The sequence below is a fragment of the Orbicella faveolata genome, unplaced genomic scaffold, assembly GCF_042242905.1.
Source record: "Orbicella faveolata isolate gen_17 unplaced genomic scaffold, um_ofav_v1 contig_3, whole genome shotgun sequence".
NCBI classification, from domain to species: Eukaryota; Metazoa; Cnidaria; class Anthozoa; order Scleractinia; family Merulinidae; genus Orbicella; species Orbicella faveolata.
In genome coordinates, this window is record NW_028301558.1 from 9,446,767 (window position 1) to 9,462,009 (window position 15,243).

At 36.5% G+C, this 15,243-nt stretch overlaps 1 protein-coding gene across 2 annotated transcripts in view; it reads right to left on the minus strand.

Moving 5' to 3' along the window:
- LOC110069503 (uncharacterized) overlaps positions 1–15,243 on the minus strand; it is a 66,672-nt gene that overhangs the window by 41,011 nt on the left and 10,418 nt on the right. Inside the window, exons 11-19 of one of the 2 annotated variants that reach the window (XM_089298008.1) lie at positions 15,068–15,118; positions 14,056–14,148; positions 12,119–12,169; positions 11,078–11,170; positions 10,077–10,127; positions 9,076–9,168; positions 8,436–8,528; positions 6,501–6,586; positions 5,307–5,523 (exon numbers count right to left, since the gene is read on the minus strand). In XM_089298008.1, the coding sequence (XP_089154134.1) occupies positions 5,307–5,523; positions 6,501–6,586; positions 8,436–8,528; positions 9,076–9,168; positions 10,077–10,127; positions 11,078–11,170; positions 12,119–12,169; positions 14,056–14,148; positions 15,068–15,118 (828 nt within the window). Of the gene's footprint in view, positions 1–220; positions 425–5,306; positions 5,524–6,500; positions 6,587–8,435; positions 8,529–9,075; positions 9,169–10,076; positions 10,128–11,077; positions 11,171–12,118; positions 12,170–14,055; positions 14,149–15,067; positions 15,119–15,243 lie in introns of both variants that reach the window. The other variant, XM_089298009.1, reaches the window with a different exon arrangement.

A 15,243-nucleotide genomic window follows, 5' to 3' on the forward strand; every position in this document is an offset into this window, starting at 1 on the left:
AGTGATATTCAGTCTAATTGGAGTCCGGACTTTCACTGCGAATTTAGCCTGGTCTGCAGTTTGCATTTTACCCGCAGTCTGAATTTCCCCCATTCTGCAGTCTGTAGTCTGCGTTTACAGCTCACTGGATTGAATGATTCCTAATACTATGAGATTTGGACAATGACGCCACCAACAGTCACCCTATAGCGAGGCAGACAAACAAATCTGTAAAGCTCGCCTTCATCGTCGCATATATCGGAACAAGTTCCTTTAGATTCTTTTGGGCAATGTCCATCCTCCTCCTTTTCGTCAGGTTCAATTCCTTTACACTTGTCTGTCGGAGTGCACTTCCTTTCTACAGTTAATGCTCCACCTGCTCCATCACAGCAGACGGCTTGGCATTGCCCGTCTTTTGGTGTGTATTCCGAGGCTAAAGTGATTCCTAAAACACGACAGACAATGTTAAAAAAAGATAATTAGTAATTGCACAAACTGTTTTACTCATTCAGTGGATGCATTTTTGTTTTGCTTGTTTGTTTGCTTTTTTGTGGTCAGTAATTCTTGGCATTACTAAAACAACTAAAACGGCCAACAACTAAAATAATCCAATCACAATCCTTTTGGTATTAGTATCAGCATGGGCATGGGCATGGGCATTAGCATTAGCATTAGCATTAGCCTTAGCCTTAGCAGTAGCAATAGCATCAGCATTAGCAACAACATAAGCATTAGCGTCAACATTAGCCTTAGACTTAGCAATAGCCTTAGCAATAGCCTTAGCATTATCATTATCATTAGCATTAGCATTAGCATTAGCAATAGCATAAGCATTAGCATAAGCCTTAGCAATAGTATTAGTATTAGCATTAGCATTAGCGTAAGCATTACCAATAGCATTAGCATTAGTATCAGCATTAGCATTAGCAATAGCACTAGTATTAGCATTAGCATTAGCAATACCATTAGCACTAGTATTAGCATTAGCAATAGCATTAGCATTAGCATCAGCATTAGCATTTGCATTAGCAATAGCATTAGCATTAGCATCAGCATTAGCATTTGCATTAGCAATAGCATTAGCAATAGCATTAGCATTAGCATCAGCATTAGCATTTGCATTAGCAATAGCATTAGCATCAGCATTAGTATTAGCATTGGCATTAGCAATAGCACTAGTATTAGCATTAGCATTAGCAATAGCATTAGCACTAGTATTAGCATTAGCATTAGCAATAGCATTAGCACTAGTATTAGCATTAGCATTAGGAATAGCATTAGCATTAGCATCAGCATTAGCATTTGCATTAGCATTAGCATTAGCATTAGCACTAGTATTAGCACTAGCCTTAGTATTAGCATTAGCATTGGCATTAGCATAAGCATTAGCATCAACATTAGCCTTAGCCATTAGCATTAGCATTAGCATTTGCATTACCAACAGCATTAGCATTAGCATTAACACTAGTATTAGCACTAGCCCTAGCATTAGCATTAGCATTAGCAGAAGCATTAGCATTAGCGATAGCATTAGCAATAACAATAGCAATAGCAATAGCAATAGCATTAACACTAGCACTAGCCCTAGTCCTAGCAGCCCTAGCCTTAGCAGTAGCAATAGCAATAGCAACAGCAATAGCAACAGAGACAGCAACAACAACAACAACAGCAACAGCAACAGCAACAGCAACAACAACAGCAACAGCAACAGCAACAGCAACAGCAACAGCAACAGCAACAGCAACAGCAACAGCAACAGCAACAGCAACAACAACAACAACAGCAACAGCAACAGCAACAACAACAACAACAACAACAGCAACAACAACAACAACAGTAACAGCAACAGCAATAGCAATAGCATTAGTATTGGCATAAGCATTAGCATTGGAAAACTACTTAAGTCACGAAAAAAAAAACCAAACAAACCACGAAATTGGTTTCAGGTGAATTGCCGGAAATTGTCGGAAATTCTTTTAACACAACAATTTAATTTTGCCCCTATTGGCGGACCAAAGGCAAGACATTTGAGCATTTAACACTGCCCATAAATATGGAAAATAACTCGGCAAGGGTCGAAAATTCGATTTCGCTCATATTTTTACGGTAGATAGGCTAGGGCGTGACAAAAACTACTGGATAGTTTTTTTGGCAAAATATCCTTTTATTTCAAAGAAATATGCAAATTACCAAATTCCGTTAAAATTGTCATTTGACGTACCATTTTATTAAACAAGTTTGAGTGCCTCGCATGCAAAACCACATCATTCTTCCGTCTTTAAAACACTCAAATATTTTTATGCAATGTTTAATTGTGTACTGGGTTGATTTTAGGGAATGTTGCGGTTTTTGTTGGGTGCAAAATAATTACATTTCGAAGACACGTATTTCATTCACTTAAAAGTACTTCGTAAAAATAATTGATTTTCACTATGTGCGAAACCTTCAAATAGATTAAGCTTCTGGTGGTTGAATCGCAGAAGGATGGTCTACAGATTCCTGTAAAAATTTCTTTGGGCAAATGATTGTGAGCGACGCGAGAGTTTTTCAAAGTACATTAAAAATGCAGATATTTGACCATCCGTCGTCAAATTTCAATTGACGGGTTAGACATATATTTTAGCACGAGCCACATGTCTTGAGCTATATTAAGTTGAAATAGACACAGACTTGATAATTTCAAAATGTTCTAACCTTATTTGCTGTAAAAGGCAGGTCCAAAAGCTGATTTGATGTGTTTCTGTTACCATTCGTCGCACATAGAGCAGAAGTTTGCAGAAGACAATCATGATAGACGTCATCCTTGGAGACCCAGGGGCAGTTAATAGGGGCGGGGAAAAAGTGTAAACGGGTCTTCGCCCGAACTTTTTACTCACCCATTTAGACTTTTCCCCGCCCCCATTAACTGCCCCTGGGTCTCCAAGGATCACGTCTATCATGATTGTCTTGAATTGACTACATGTTCACTAAGAAATTTAAAACCTGATAGTGAAAAAATATTCAAGGAACACCAACCTCTAATAAGCGGCCAACCCCTATTAAGCGGCCACCTCCCATTTCCCCGAGGGTAGCCCACTGTATTATATGTAAACCAAAAATAATTGCACAGCGCGAGTTTAGCGATACAGTATTACTCAGGGCACGTAGGTGGCGGTGGTCTAGTAAAAGATGACAACGGAGGCAATGGTTAACTATTCATTCTTTTCATTTCTTAATTTAATCTCTTCCCACTCAACAAGATTGTGTGCTCCCTGTGGTGTCAAACCTTACGGAGCCTTACGTATTAGGATGAAAATTGTCCTACCCCTACCCCCTAAAATGGGATGACAGCATTGCGTGACGAACAAACAAGGAACCGCTGCAAGCAAGGATTCAAGCAGCAATAGATCAAACGATGATCAAACGTAATATTTTGGTGTAGTGCAAAGCAAGCAACTATCAACAAATCACTTAGCCGTTTCTGACTCAGATGCAGTGGTGTTCATCAGTATGTGTCGAAAGAGGTTCATAAATTCATTGTATTCGACCATTAAATAAGTTGACAGTTGGCGATGTACATCGGACGTTGTCTAAACAAAAGCAAACTTCTGCTTTATGTGCGACGAATGGTGACGGAAACACGTCAAATCGGCTTTTGGACCTACCTTTTACAGCAAATAAGGTTAGAACATTTTGAAATTAACAACTCTGTGTCCACTTCAACTTAATATAGCTCAAGACATGTGGCTCGTGCTAAAATATATGTCTAACCCGTCAATTGAAATTTGACGACGGATGGTCAAATATCTGCATTTTTAATGTACTTTGAAAAGCTCTCGCGTCGCTCACAATCATTTGCCCAAAGAAATTTTTACAGGAATCTGTAGACCATCCTTCTGCAATTCAACCAACAGAAGCTTAATCCATTTGAAGGTTTCGCACATGGTGAAAATCAATTATTTTTACGAAGTACTTTTAAGTGAATGAAATACATGTCTTCGAAATGTAATTATTTTGCACCCAAAAAGACAACGCAGCATTCCCTAAAATCAACCCAGTACACATTTAACATTGCACAAAAATATTTGAGTGTTTTAAAGACGGAAGAATGATGTGGTTTTGCATGCGAGGCTCTCAAACTTGTTTAATAAAATGATGCGTCAAATGACGATTTTAACGGAATTTGGTAATTTGCATATTTCTTTGAAATAAAAGGATATTTTGCCAAAAAAACTATCCAGTAGTTTTTGACATGCCCTAGCCTATCTACCACAGGAATATGAGCGAAATCGAATTTTCGACCCTTGCCGCGAAATTAAGAATTTGTCTGATTTTTCCAGGCAGGCACTCTTAAGGACAATTTATCCTCCTATGCTAGAATTAACTGTCCATGTCTGGCCATGCGATATACGTTGGATAATTATTCCCAAGCAAATCGCATAATTGTCGGGTATTTATGTGACTGATTTAAACATATACAAACGTGGTTAAGGATCAACGGAATACGCGTTTCTTGTAACGACCGCTCTTGTATGATAAGGTTAAATAAATAATAAAATAATTAACTAATTGGGGAAAGGAATATTGCAAATAGAACATTAAGCACTTAATGACTGGCTCCAAGGGAAACAGTAAGGTTTGTTTCCCCGAGACCCTCAATATTCGCATCGACTTCGCCTCGGGGAGCATTTAGGTTGAGGGGAAACTAAACTCACTGCTTCCCGCGGGACCAGTCATTAAGTGTTTTTTATATCTCCCAACTCAAAAATGAAAAAAAAAAAAAAAAAAAAAACTGCGAAGAAATCGTTTGCTTGACGCCGGCTGGCTCACAAATTTGCGGCGGTTTCAAGGAGCACGACCTGATCACGTGCGAGTCGAAAGTTCAAGTTGTTGTTTCCCTAGAGAGTTAGTGAGTTTTTGTTTGCCCTAGGGTGTTGTGAGTTTTGACCCACGACACGAGACACGTCCTCCTCCAATGAGAAAACGTATTTGAGTTGGGAGGTGTAACAAAAACTACTGAGAATCCCAGCTGGTAGGAGGCTGGCTATTTACAAAACGCGGTTAAGGATTTGAAGTCGGCACTACCGAAAACAATTCCAGATAGTGGATAATGGCCCTAAACCACTCGGCCATCCGCCATCCGCCTATTCGATTAATTCCTTTGTAAGTAGTCGCGTAAATGATTTTCCACGGAATCTTCTCTCCTCTAATGGCTTTAACCGACAGGCCTACTTTGTACCTCTCAGTGGCTGACCGAAACAGATTCAATGGTTACCCAAGAGTAAGTGAACTTAAATCGACCAACTGTAAGAGGATCTAATTAATATTTATTTATTTTGTTCACTTACCAGTAAACGTGATGTTGTAGATTGTGTTACTTTCTGTTAAATTGGTAATCTTTCCGTCCTTGAGTGCATCCTGAAACACCCCTTTAATGGTTTTTCCTGGCGGAATTCCGGTGTAAAACGACAGTTGTATAGTGATAGTTAAACGCGAGGTGCAGCTAGTACTCTGTATCACCACGAGCTTGATCTGGAATCCTTCGCCTTCGTATAGGACTTTGATCTGAAAAAGAGATTGAGAGAGAAAAAAGGAAAACGTATTACAGGTGAATAGCTAGTAATGTGATTTCTTACTATTTCAAAGTAACAGTTGAAATTCAAGTCTTAGGCGGAGGTAAAGGGAGAAGATGGAAGGCACATTTAAGTCAATTAACCCTTGATACAATCATAGTAATGCTTTTCTGGAGATTGAAATCCTCATTCTTTTTCAGACTTAAGTTTCCGTATCCTTTATTTGATAACTAAAGAACTGAGGTAGCCATTTTTCTACCCGAAAACTAAAGAACTGTCCATATTTCATGCCTGAGGAATGTTTCCAGTTGTTACATTGCACTTCTAATTTCAGGAAAGCCCAGGGGGTGGGGTGGGGGGGGGGTGGGGGGGGGGGGGGTGGTACGCCACATATAAGCTATATGGGTATGTACCGCTGTGAAGAATATGGCTTTCAGGCAGTTTAGTCTGGGACAGGGTTTAGAACGTAGACAGTTTGGTATAGAATAGGGTATAATTTAAAAACGGCTAATGTAAAAATAATTTAGTCTAAAACGGGTTTTTTTAATTACCCGGGGTTCTATAGTAGAAATTGAAACTCGGAAGTGACTTTGTAAGATATTGGTTTAGTTAGCTTATGTTGAACTACGATAGTGACAAAGTTTCTGCATGGAACATAGCTAGTCTGGGATAGGGTAAGGATTTTTGGTGCCTAGTCTAGAGTAGGGTTGCCAAATCAAGCTGATCATGGTATAGTTTAGGATAAGGGTTTCAGTGACCCAGCGGTACACCCCTACACAAAGATTTAAGTGAAATATAATAGTAATTGATGACAAATGTTCTATTCTATATTATACCCATTTCCAGACGTGACTGTGCAAAAGCCACTCTATTTCAGACCAAAATTAATTGAATGTTTGAAAACGGTAATAACGTGCGAGGATTGCATGTTATTGTCTTGGAACTAAGTACGGTTTTGCTTTTACTTACGTCGATCTGCAAGCTAGCTTTTAAGGTCATCAATCTGTCACCACTGCAAGTAGTTGTAATTGTTAACATCAGAATTACTATTGGACCTGAATTAGGAAAGAAAAAAATTATAATGATACAAAAATCAAAACAACAATATTATTTCAATCAGAAAAAGTTCTTGCCCTTGCAGACTGATCGGTTTGTCTAATTTGCTTATTCAATAAAAATTTAACGTCACACTTGTTTTTACCATGTAGCTAGCGTAGTGCAACAGGGAATTGGAAGAAATGAAAGTAGTGACCTGGCTTGGAAACTGCTTCCTCTAATCTTTGTTGTAAGATTTTCCTTAAGAAGGAATTGCTATCCTTGAAACCTTATCTGTACTCCGTTTATGAAACGGGGGCGCTTAAGCGCTTAAAGGCGAAAGAAAAGGGGACAGGGAGGTCAGCGCCTGCGCTTATCATGCAGCTTTAAAGCATTAGTGATCACAATTTCAGGCTTTTCCTAAAATGCTTTTGTCATCAGTCTATTGTGCCAATTGTTTGGTCTTTTGATTGGATATTTCTGCGGTAACCATATTCAAAAGGGTCTTTTACCGATAATTGGCATCATTAGTAAACGATTTAAAACACGACTCCCGTGCTTGCTTCCTTTTCTTGGTTACAACACTGCTACTAAACGAACTTGCATGTCTTTTTCTTTGGCCACAAAACTGCTACTAAACGAACCTTGGATGTTTTTTTCGATACAACACTGCCATAAACGAACCATGGATGTCTTTTTTTTTTTTGGTTACAACACAGCTGCTAAACGAACCTTGCATGTTGTTTTGGTTACAACACTGCCATAAACGAGCCTTACATGTTTTTTTGTGGTTACAACACTACTGCTAAACGAACCTTAATTGCATGTGTTTTTGGTTACAACACTGCTATTAAACGAACCCGGAATGTTTTTTAAAGTTACAACACTACTACTAAACGGCATATATATATATATATATATATATATATATATATATATATATATATATATATATATATATATATATTTTATTGCAACACTGCTACTAAAAGAACCATACATTTGTTTTGTTTACAACACTGCTACGAAGTGAACCGTGAATGCTGTATTTTTAGCTGCAACACTGCTACTAAACGAGCTTTGCATGGTTTTTTTTTTATGGTTACAACACTGCTACTAAATGAACCTTGCAGGTTTTTTTCGGTATCAACACTGCTACTAAACGAACCTTGCATGGTTTTTGTAACAACTCTGTTACTAAACTAACCTTGCAGGTTTTTTTCGGCAACAATACTGCTACTAAACGAGCCTTTTTTTTTCTTACAAGACTGAGTGCTACTAAACGAACCTTACATGTTTTTTTTGGTTACAACACTGCTACTAGGATGGACGGTTGTAATAGTTCTTGAAGATTCATCTAAAGTTAGGGCTAGATTACGTGTAAGAAATCTTAAAATTACAAGAACACCTTCATTCGAAATACCTAGACTTTGCAGAATTTGGATTGGTGCATGGAACTTAAAACAGAAGTAGGTATTAGTAGGTATTAGGTGTTTCGATATTGTTTTGCTTTCATTGTTTTTTTTGTTTGTTTTGCATTTATAGTATTTATCTCGACTGTAGATCCAGTTTTTATAGACAACACTGCTACTAAACAAATTCTCATGTTTTTTCCTATTACAGCACAAGTACTAAATGAACTTTGCATGTTTTTTTGGTTACAACTTTGCTACTAAACGAACCTTACATGGTTTGTTTGGTAACAACACTGCTACTAAATGAACCTTGCAGGTTTTTGTTTCTGGTTACAACACGCAGTGCTGCTAAACGAACCTTGCATCATCATAGCGCTTTTTTTTGGTTTCAACATTGCAACTAAACGAAACATTTTTTGTGTGTGTTACAACACTGCTACTAAGTGAGTCTCATCTTGTGTTGAGGCTACAACACTGCTACTTGGAATGGATGTCATTTGGGTGGGTGTAGTAGACATTTCTGTCATCATAGTGCTTGAAGATTCATCTAAAGTTAGGGATAGATTACATGTAAGAAATCTTCTTTGCAGAATTTTGATTGCTGCATGGAACTTAAAACAGAAGTAGGTATTAGTAGGTATTAGGTGTTTTGGTATTGTTTTGCATTCGTTATTTTTTGTTTTGCATTTATAGTGTTTATCTGGACTGTAGATCAAGTTTTCATTTACAACGAAAACACTGCTACTAAACGAACCTTGCATGTTTTTTGGTTACAACACTACTATTAAACAAACCTTGCATGTCTTTTTGTCTATTAAAACGCGGGTACAAAACGAACTTTGCATGTTTTTTGGTTACAACTTTGCTACCAAAACGAACCTTACATTTTTTTTTTCGGTAGGAACACTGCTACTAAACGAACCTTACATGTTTTTGTTTTTGGTTACAACACTCAGTGCTACTAAACGAACCTTGCGTTGTCATAGCGCTTTTTTTTGGTTTCAGCGTTGCTACTAATTGAAACCTTGCTACTAAACGAAACCTTGCATGTTTTTTTTTTTTGTGTTACAACACTGCTACTAAGTGAGTCTCACCTGGTGTTGAGGCCACAACACTGCTACTTGGAGTGGATGTCATTTGGGCGGGTGTGGTAGACATTTCTGTCATCATGGTGCTTGGAGATTCATCTAAAGGTAGGGATAGGTTACGTGTGAGAAATCTTACAACACTGCAATACTTGAAATATTGCTTCTCAATGAAGCTTGCATGTTTTCTGGTTACAGCACCACTAATAAATAAACCTTGATTTTTTTTTTCGGTTGCAACACTGCTACTAAATGAACCTTGAATGTTTTTTTTTTTTTTTGGTGACAACAACGCTACTAAACAAACCTTGCATGTTTCTTTTTTATTATTATTATTATTATTATTATTATTATTACTATTATTATTATTATTATTACAGTACTGCTACTAAATGAACCTTGCATTTATTTTTTGGTTACAACACTGCTACTAAACGAGCCTTGCACGTTTCTTTTTTTTATTATTATTACAGCACTGCAACTAAATGAACCTTGCATTTATTTTTTGGTTACAACACTGCTACTAAACAAACCTTGCATGTTTCTTTTTATTATTATTATTACAGCACTGCTACTAAATGAACCTTGCATTTATTTTTTGGTTAAAACACTGCTACTAAACGAGCCTCGGATGTTTTTTTTTTGTTTTGGTTGCAACACTGCTACCAAAAGAACCTTGGGTGTTTTTTGGTTTCTACACTGCTACTAAACAAACCTTGCATGTCGTTAATTTTTTTTTTTGGTTACAACACCGCCTGGCAACACTGCTACTAAATGAACCTTGCATGGTTTTTGGATTACAACACTGTACTAAACGAACCCTGCATGTTTTTTTGTTTTTTTTTTGGTTACAACACTCAGTGCTACTAAACGAGTCTTGCATGTGTTTTTTTATTACAACAATGCTACCAAAAAAACCTTGGATGATTTTTTTTATTACAACACTGCTACTAAACGAGTCTCGCATGTTTTTTGTTTCGTTTACAACACTGCTACTAAATGACTCTTACCTGTTGTCGAGGGTACAACACTGCTACTTGAAGTGGATGTAGAAGATGCATCTAAAATTAGGGATAGATTACGTGTAAGACTAAACAAATTCTCATGTTTTTTCCTATTACAGCACAAGTACTAAATGAACTTTGCATGTTTTTTTGGTTACAACTTTGCTACTAAACGAACCTTACATGGTTTGTTTGGTAACAACACTGCTACTAAGTGAACCTTGCAGGTTTTTGTTTTTTGGTTACAACACGCAGTGCTGCTAAACGAACCTTGCATCATCATAGCGCTTTTTTTTGGTTTCAACATTGCAACTAAACGAAACATCTTTTTTGTGTGTTACAATACTGCTACTAAGTGAGTCTCATCTTGTGTTGAGGCTACAACACTGCTACTTGGAATGGATGTCATTTGGGTGGGTGTAGTAGACATTTCTGTCATCATAGTGCTTGAAGATTCATCTAAAGTTAGGGATAGATTACATGTAAGAAATCTTCTTTGCAGAATTTTGATTGCTGCATGGAACTTAAAACAGAAGTAGGTATTAGTAGGTATTAGGTGTTTTGGTATTGTTTTGCATTCGTTATTTTTTGTTTTGCATTTATAGTGTTTATCTGGACTGTAGATCAAGTTTTCATTTACAACGAAAACACTGCTACTAAACGAACCTTGCATGTTTTTTGGTTACAACACTACTATTAAACAAACCTTGCATGTTTTTTTGTCTATTAAAACGCGGGTACAAAACGAACTTTGCATGTTTTTTGGTTACAACTTTGCTACCAAAACGAACCTTACATTTTTTTTTTTTCGGTAGGAACACTGCTACTAAACGAACCTTACATGTTTTTGTTTTTGGTTACAACACTCAGTGCTACTAAACGAACCTTACGTTGTCATAGCGCTTTTTTTTGGTTTCAGCGTTGCTACTAATTGAAACCTTGCTACTAAACGAAACCTTGCATGTTTTTTTTTTTGTGTTACAACACTGCTACTAAGTGAGTCTCACCTGGTGTTGAGGCCACAACACTGCTACTTGGAGTGGATGTTATTTGGGTGGGTGTGGTAGACATTTCTGTCATCATGGTGCTTGAAGATTCATCTAAAGGTAGGGATAGGTTACGTGTGAGAAATCTTACAACACTGCAATACTTGAAATATTGCTTCTCAATGAACCTTGCATGTTTTCTGGTTACAGCACCACTAATAAATAAACCTTGATTTTTTTTTTTGGGTTGCAACACTGCTACTAAATGAACCTTGAATGTTTTTTTTTTTTTTTTTTTTGGTGACAACAACGCTACTAAACAAACCTTGCATGTTTCTTTATTATTATTATTATTATTATTATTATTATTATTATTACTATTATTACTATTATTACAGTACTGCTACTAAATGAACCTTGCATTTATTTTTTGGTTACAACACTGCTACTAAACGAGCCTTGCACGTTTCTTTTTTTTATTATTATTACAGCACTGCAACTAAATGAACCTTGCATTTATTTTTTGGTTACAACACTGCTACTAAACAAACCTTGCATGTTTCTTTTTATTATTATTATTATTATTATTATTATTATTATTATTATTATTACAGCACTGCTACTAAATGAACCTTGCATTTATTTTTTGGTTAAAACACTGCTACTAAACGAGCCTCGGATGTTTTTTTTTTTGTTTTGGTGGCAACACTGCTACCAAAAGAACCTTGGATGTTTTTTGGGTACAACACTGCTACTAAACAAACCCTGCATGTCGTTAATTTTTTTTTTTGGTTACAACACCGCCTGGCAACACTGCTACTAAATGAACCTTGCATGGTTTTTGGATTACAACACTGTACTAAACGAACCCTGCATGTTTTTTTGTTTTTTTTTTTTGGTTACAACACTCAGTGCTACTAAACGAGTCTTGCATGTGTTTTTTTATTACAACAATGCTACCAAAAAAAACCTTGGATGATTTTTTTTATTACAACACTGCTACTAAACGAGTCTCGCATGTTTTTTGTTTCGTTTACAACACTGCTACTAAATGACTCTTACCTGTTGTCGAGAGTACAACACTGCTACTTGAAGTGGATGTAGAAGATGCATCTAAAATTAGGGATAGATTACGTGTAAGACTAAACAAATTCTCATGTTTTTCCTATTACAGCACAAGTACTAAATGAACTTTGCATGTTTTTTTAACCGCGCGGCCATGGGCCGAGCGCGGTTCTAGGTTTACCCCTGGTTTATTTATTTTTTTTTTTTTTGTCGGTGACCAGACGCAGACCTCAGCTCGGCCAAACTTTGAGTCACGCAACGTGTGATGTTTTTCCGCCAGAAGCTGTTAAAACATAAATACACGGACAATTTTACGGATATTGTTTTCTTTTTTGTGGGTAAAATATATTTTCTTTTCGTTTTATCAAAGCGGTGGATTTAAAGGGAATAATAAATACGCTGAAAAAAGGTATTACGTCAGCCATGGAATGCGCTGAAGTTGCAGCTTTCACTTTCGCTACGTGACAAATACGATCGTGTTTACTTTGCAAATTTATTTCGGCAGAAGCGACGGTCATTAATTTATTTGTAATTTTGTGAGTATTTCTTGTGGTTTTACGCAAATGAAGTAAATCATTTGACTGTTTCATCGCAGCCAGTTCATAGATCGGAAGGAAAATTAAATATTTGCAAGCCAAGCAAAGAACGTCTCAGAACGTGCAAAGATTACGTCATTGGTAGGGAAATAACCACCGTACTAAAGATAGCCGTAGATAACGCAATTCTTGACTTATGTGACTCGTGTGACTTCTTTGCTAACCCTTAACTCAAGGGAAAAAAACAATTAAATTTAATCGTGACTTTAAAGAAAGAAAGCGGTTTGTAATAGTGTTCGTATCTTCATGCCCATACATATCCCGAAGAAAGTTCCAGATTAAGACTATTACGTCATCGGAGATGTCGCAACGGCTACGACTGATGGTGCGATAATAGAGTTTGTGTTGATCAAGTGCTGTGATGTCTACAGTAATCAATGAATCATCAAAGATTGCTTTGGAATATGCACTGCATTGCGACTGTAGTACCAAGAAAACGGTTAAATTTTAAAAGCGCGGTTATAAGATCTAACAGATCTTCTTGTTGGTTACAACTTTGCTACTAAACGAACCTTACATGGTTTGTTTGGTAACAACACTGCTACTAAATGAACCTTGCAGGTTTTTGTTTCTGGTTACAACACGCAGTGCTGCTAAACGAACCTTGCATCATCATAGCGCTTTTTTTTGGTTTCAACATTGCAACTAAACGAAACATTTTTTGTGTGTGTTACAACACTGCTACTAAGTGAGTCTCATCTTGTGTTGAGGCTACAACACTGCTACTTGGAATGGATGTCATTTGGGTGGGTGTAGTAGACATTTCTGTCATCATAGTGCTTGAAGATTCATCTAAAGTTAGGGATAGATTACATGTAAGAAATCTTCTTTGCAGAATTTTGATTGCTGCATGGAACTTAAAACAGAAGTAGGTATTAGTAGGTATTAGGTGTTTTGGTATTGTTTTGCATTCGTTATTTTTTGTTTTGCATTTATAGTGTTTATCTGGACTGTAGATCAAGTTTTCATTTACAACGAAAACACTGCTACTAAACGAACCTTGCATGTTTTTTGGTTACAACACTACTATTAAACAAACCTTGCATGTTTTTTTGTCTATTAAAACGCGGGTACAAAACGAACTTTACATGTTTTTTGGTTACAACTTTGCTACCAAAACGAACCTTACATTTTTTTTTTCGGTAGGAACACTGCTACTAAACGAACCTTACATGTTTTTGTTTTTGGTTACAACACTCAGTGCTACTAAACGGACCTTGCGTTGTCATAGCGCTTTTTTTTGGTTTCAGCGTTGCTACTAATTGAAACCTTGCTACTAAACGAAACCTTGCATGTTTTTTTTTTTGTGTTACAACACTGCTACTAAGTGAGTCTCACCTGGTGTTGAGGCCACAACACTGCTACTTGGAGTGGATGTTATTTGGGCGGGTGTGGTAGACATTTCTGTCATCGTGGTGCTTGAAGATTCATCTAAAGTTAGGGATAGGTTAGGTGTGAAAAATCTTACAACACTGCAACACTTGAAATATTGCTTCTCAATGAAGCTTGCATGTTTTCTGGTTACAGCACCACTAATAAATAAACCTTGATTTTTTTTTTTCGGTTGCAACACTGCTACTAAATGAACCTTGAATGTTTTTTTTTTTTTTTTTTTTTGGTGACAACAACGCTACTAAACAAACCTTGCATGTTTCTTTTTTATTATTATTATTATTATTATTATTATTATTATTATTACAGTACTGCTACTAAATGAACCTTGCATTTATTTTTTGGTTACAACACTGCTACTAAACGAGCCTTGCACGTTTCTTTTTTTTATTATTATTACAGCACTGCAACTAAATGAACCTTGCATTTATTTTTTGGTTACAACACTGCTACTAAACAAACCTTGCATGTTTCTTTTTATTATTATTATTATTATTATTATTATTATTACAGCACTGCTACTAAATGAACCTTGCATTTATTTTTTGGTTAAAACACTGCTACTAAACGAGCCTCGGATGGTTTTTTTTTTTGTTTTGGTTGCAACACTGCTACCAAAAGAACCTTGGATGTTTTTTGGGTACAACACTGCTACTAAACAAACCTTGATGTCGTTAATTTTTTTTTGGGTTACAACACCGCCTGGCAACACTGCTACTAAATGAACCTTGCATGGTTTTTGGATTACAACACTGTACTAAACGAACCCTGCATGTTTTTTTGTTTTTTTTTTGGTTACAACACTCAGTGCTACTAAACGAGTCTTGCATGTGTTTTTTTATTACAACAATGCTACCAAAAAAAACCTTGGATGATTTTTTTTATTACAACACTGCTACTAAACGAGTCTCGCATGTTTTTTGTTTCGTTTACAACACTGCTACTAAATGACTCTTACCTGTTGTCGAGGGTACAACACTGCTACTTGAAGTGGATGTAGAAGATGCATCTAAAATTAGGGATAGATTACGTGTAAGACTAAACAAATTCTCATGTTTTTTCCTATTACAGCACAAGTACTAAATAAACTTTGCATGTTTTTTTGGTTACAACTTTGCTACTAAACGAACCTTA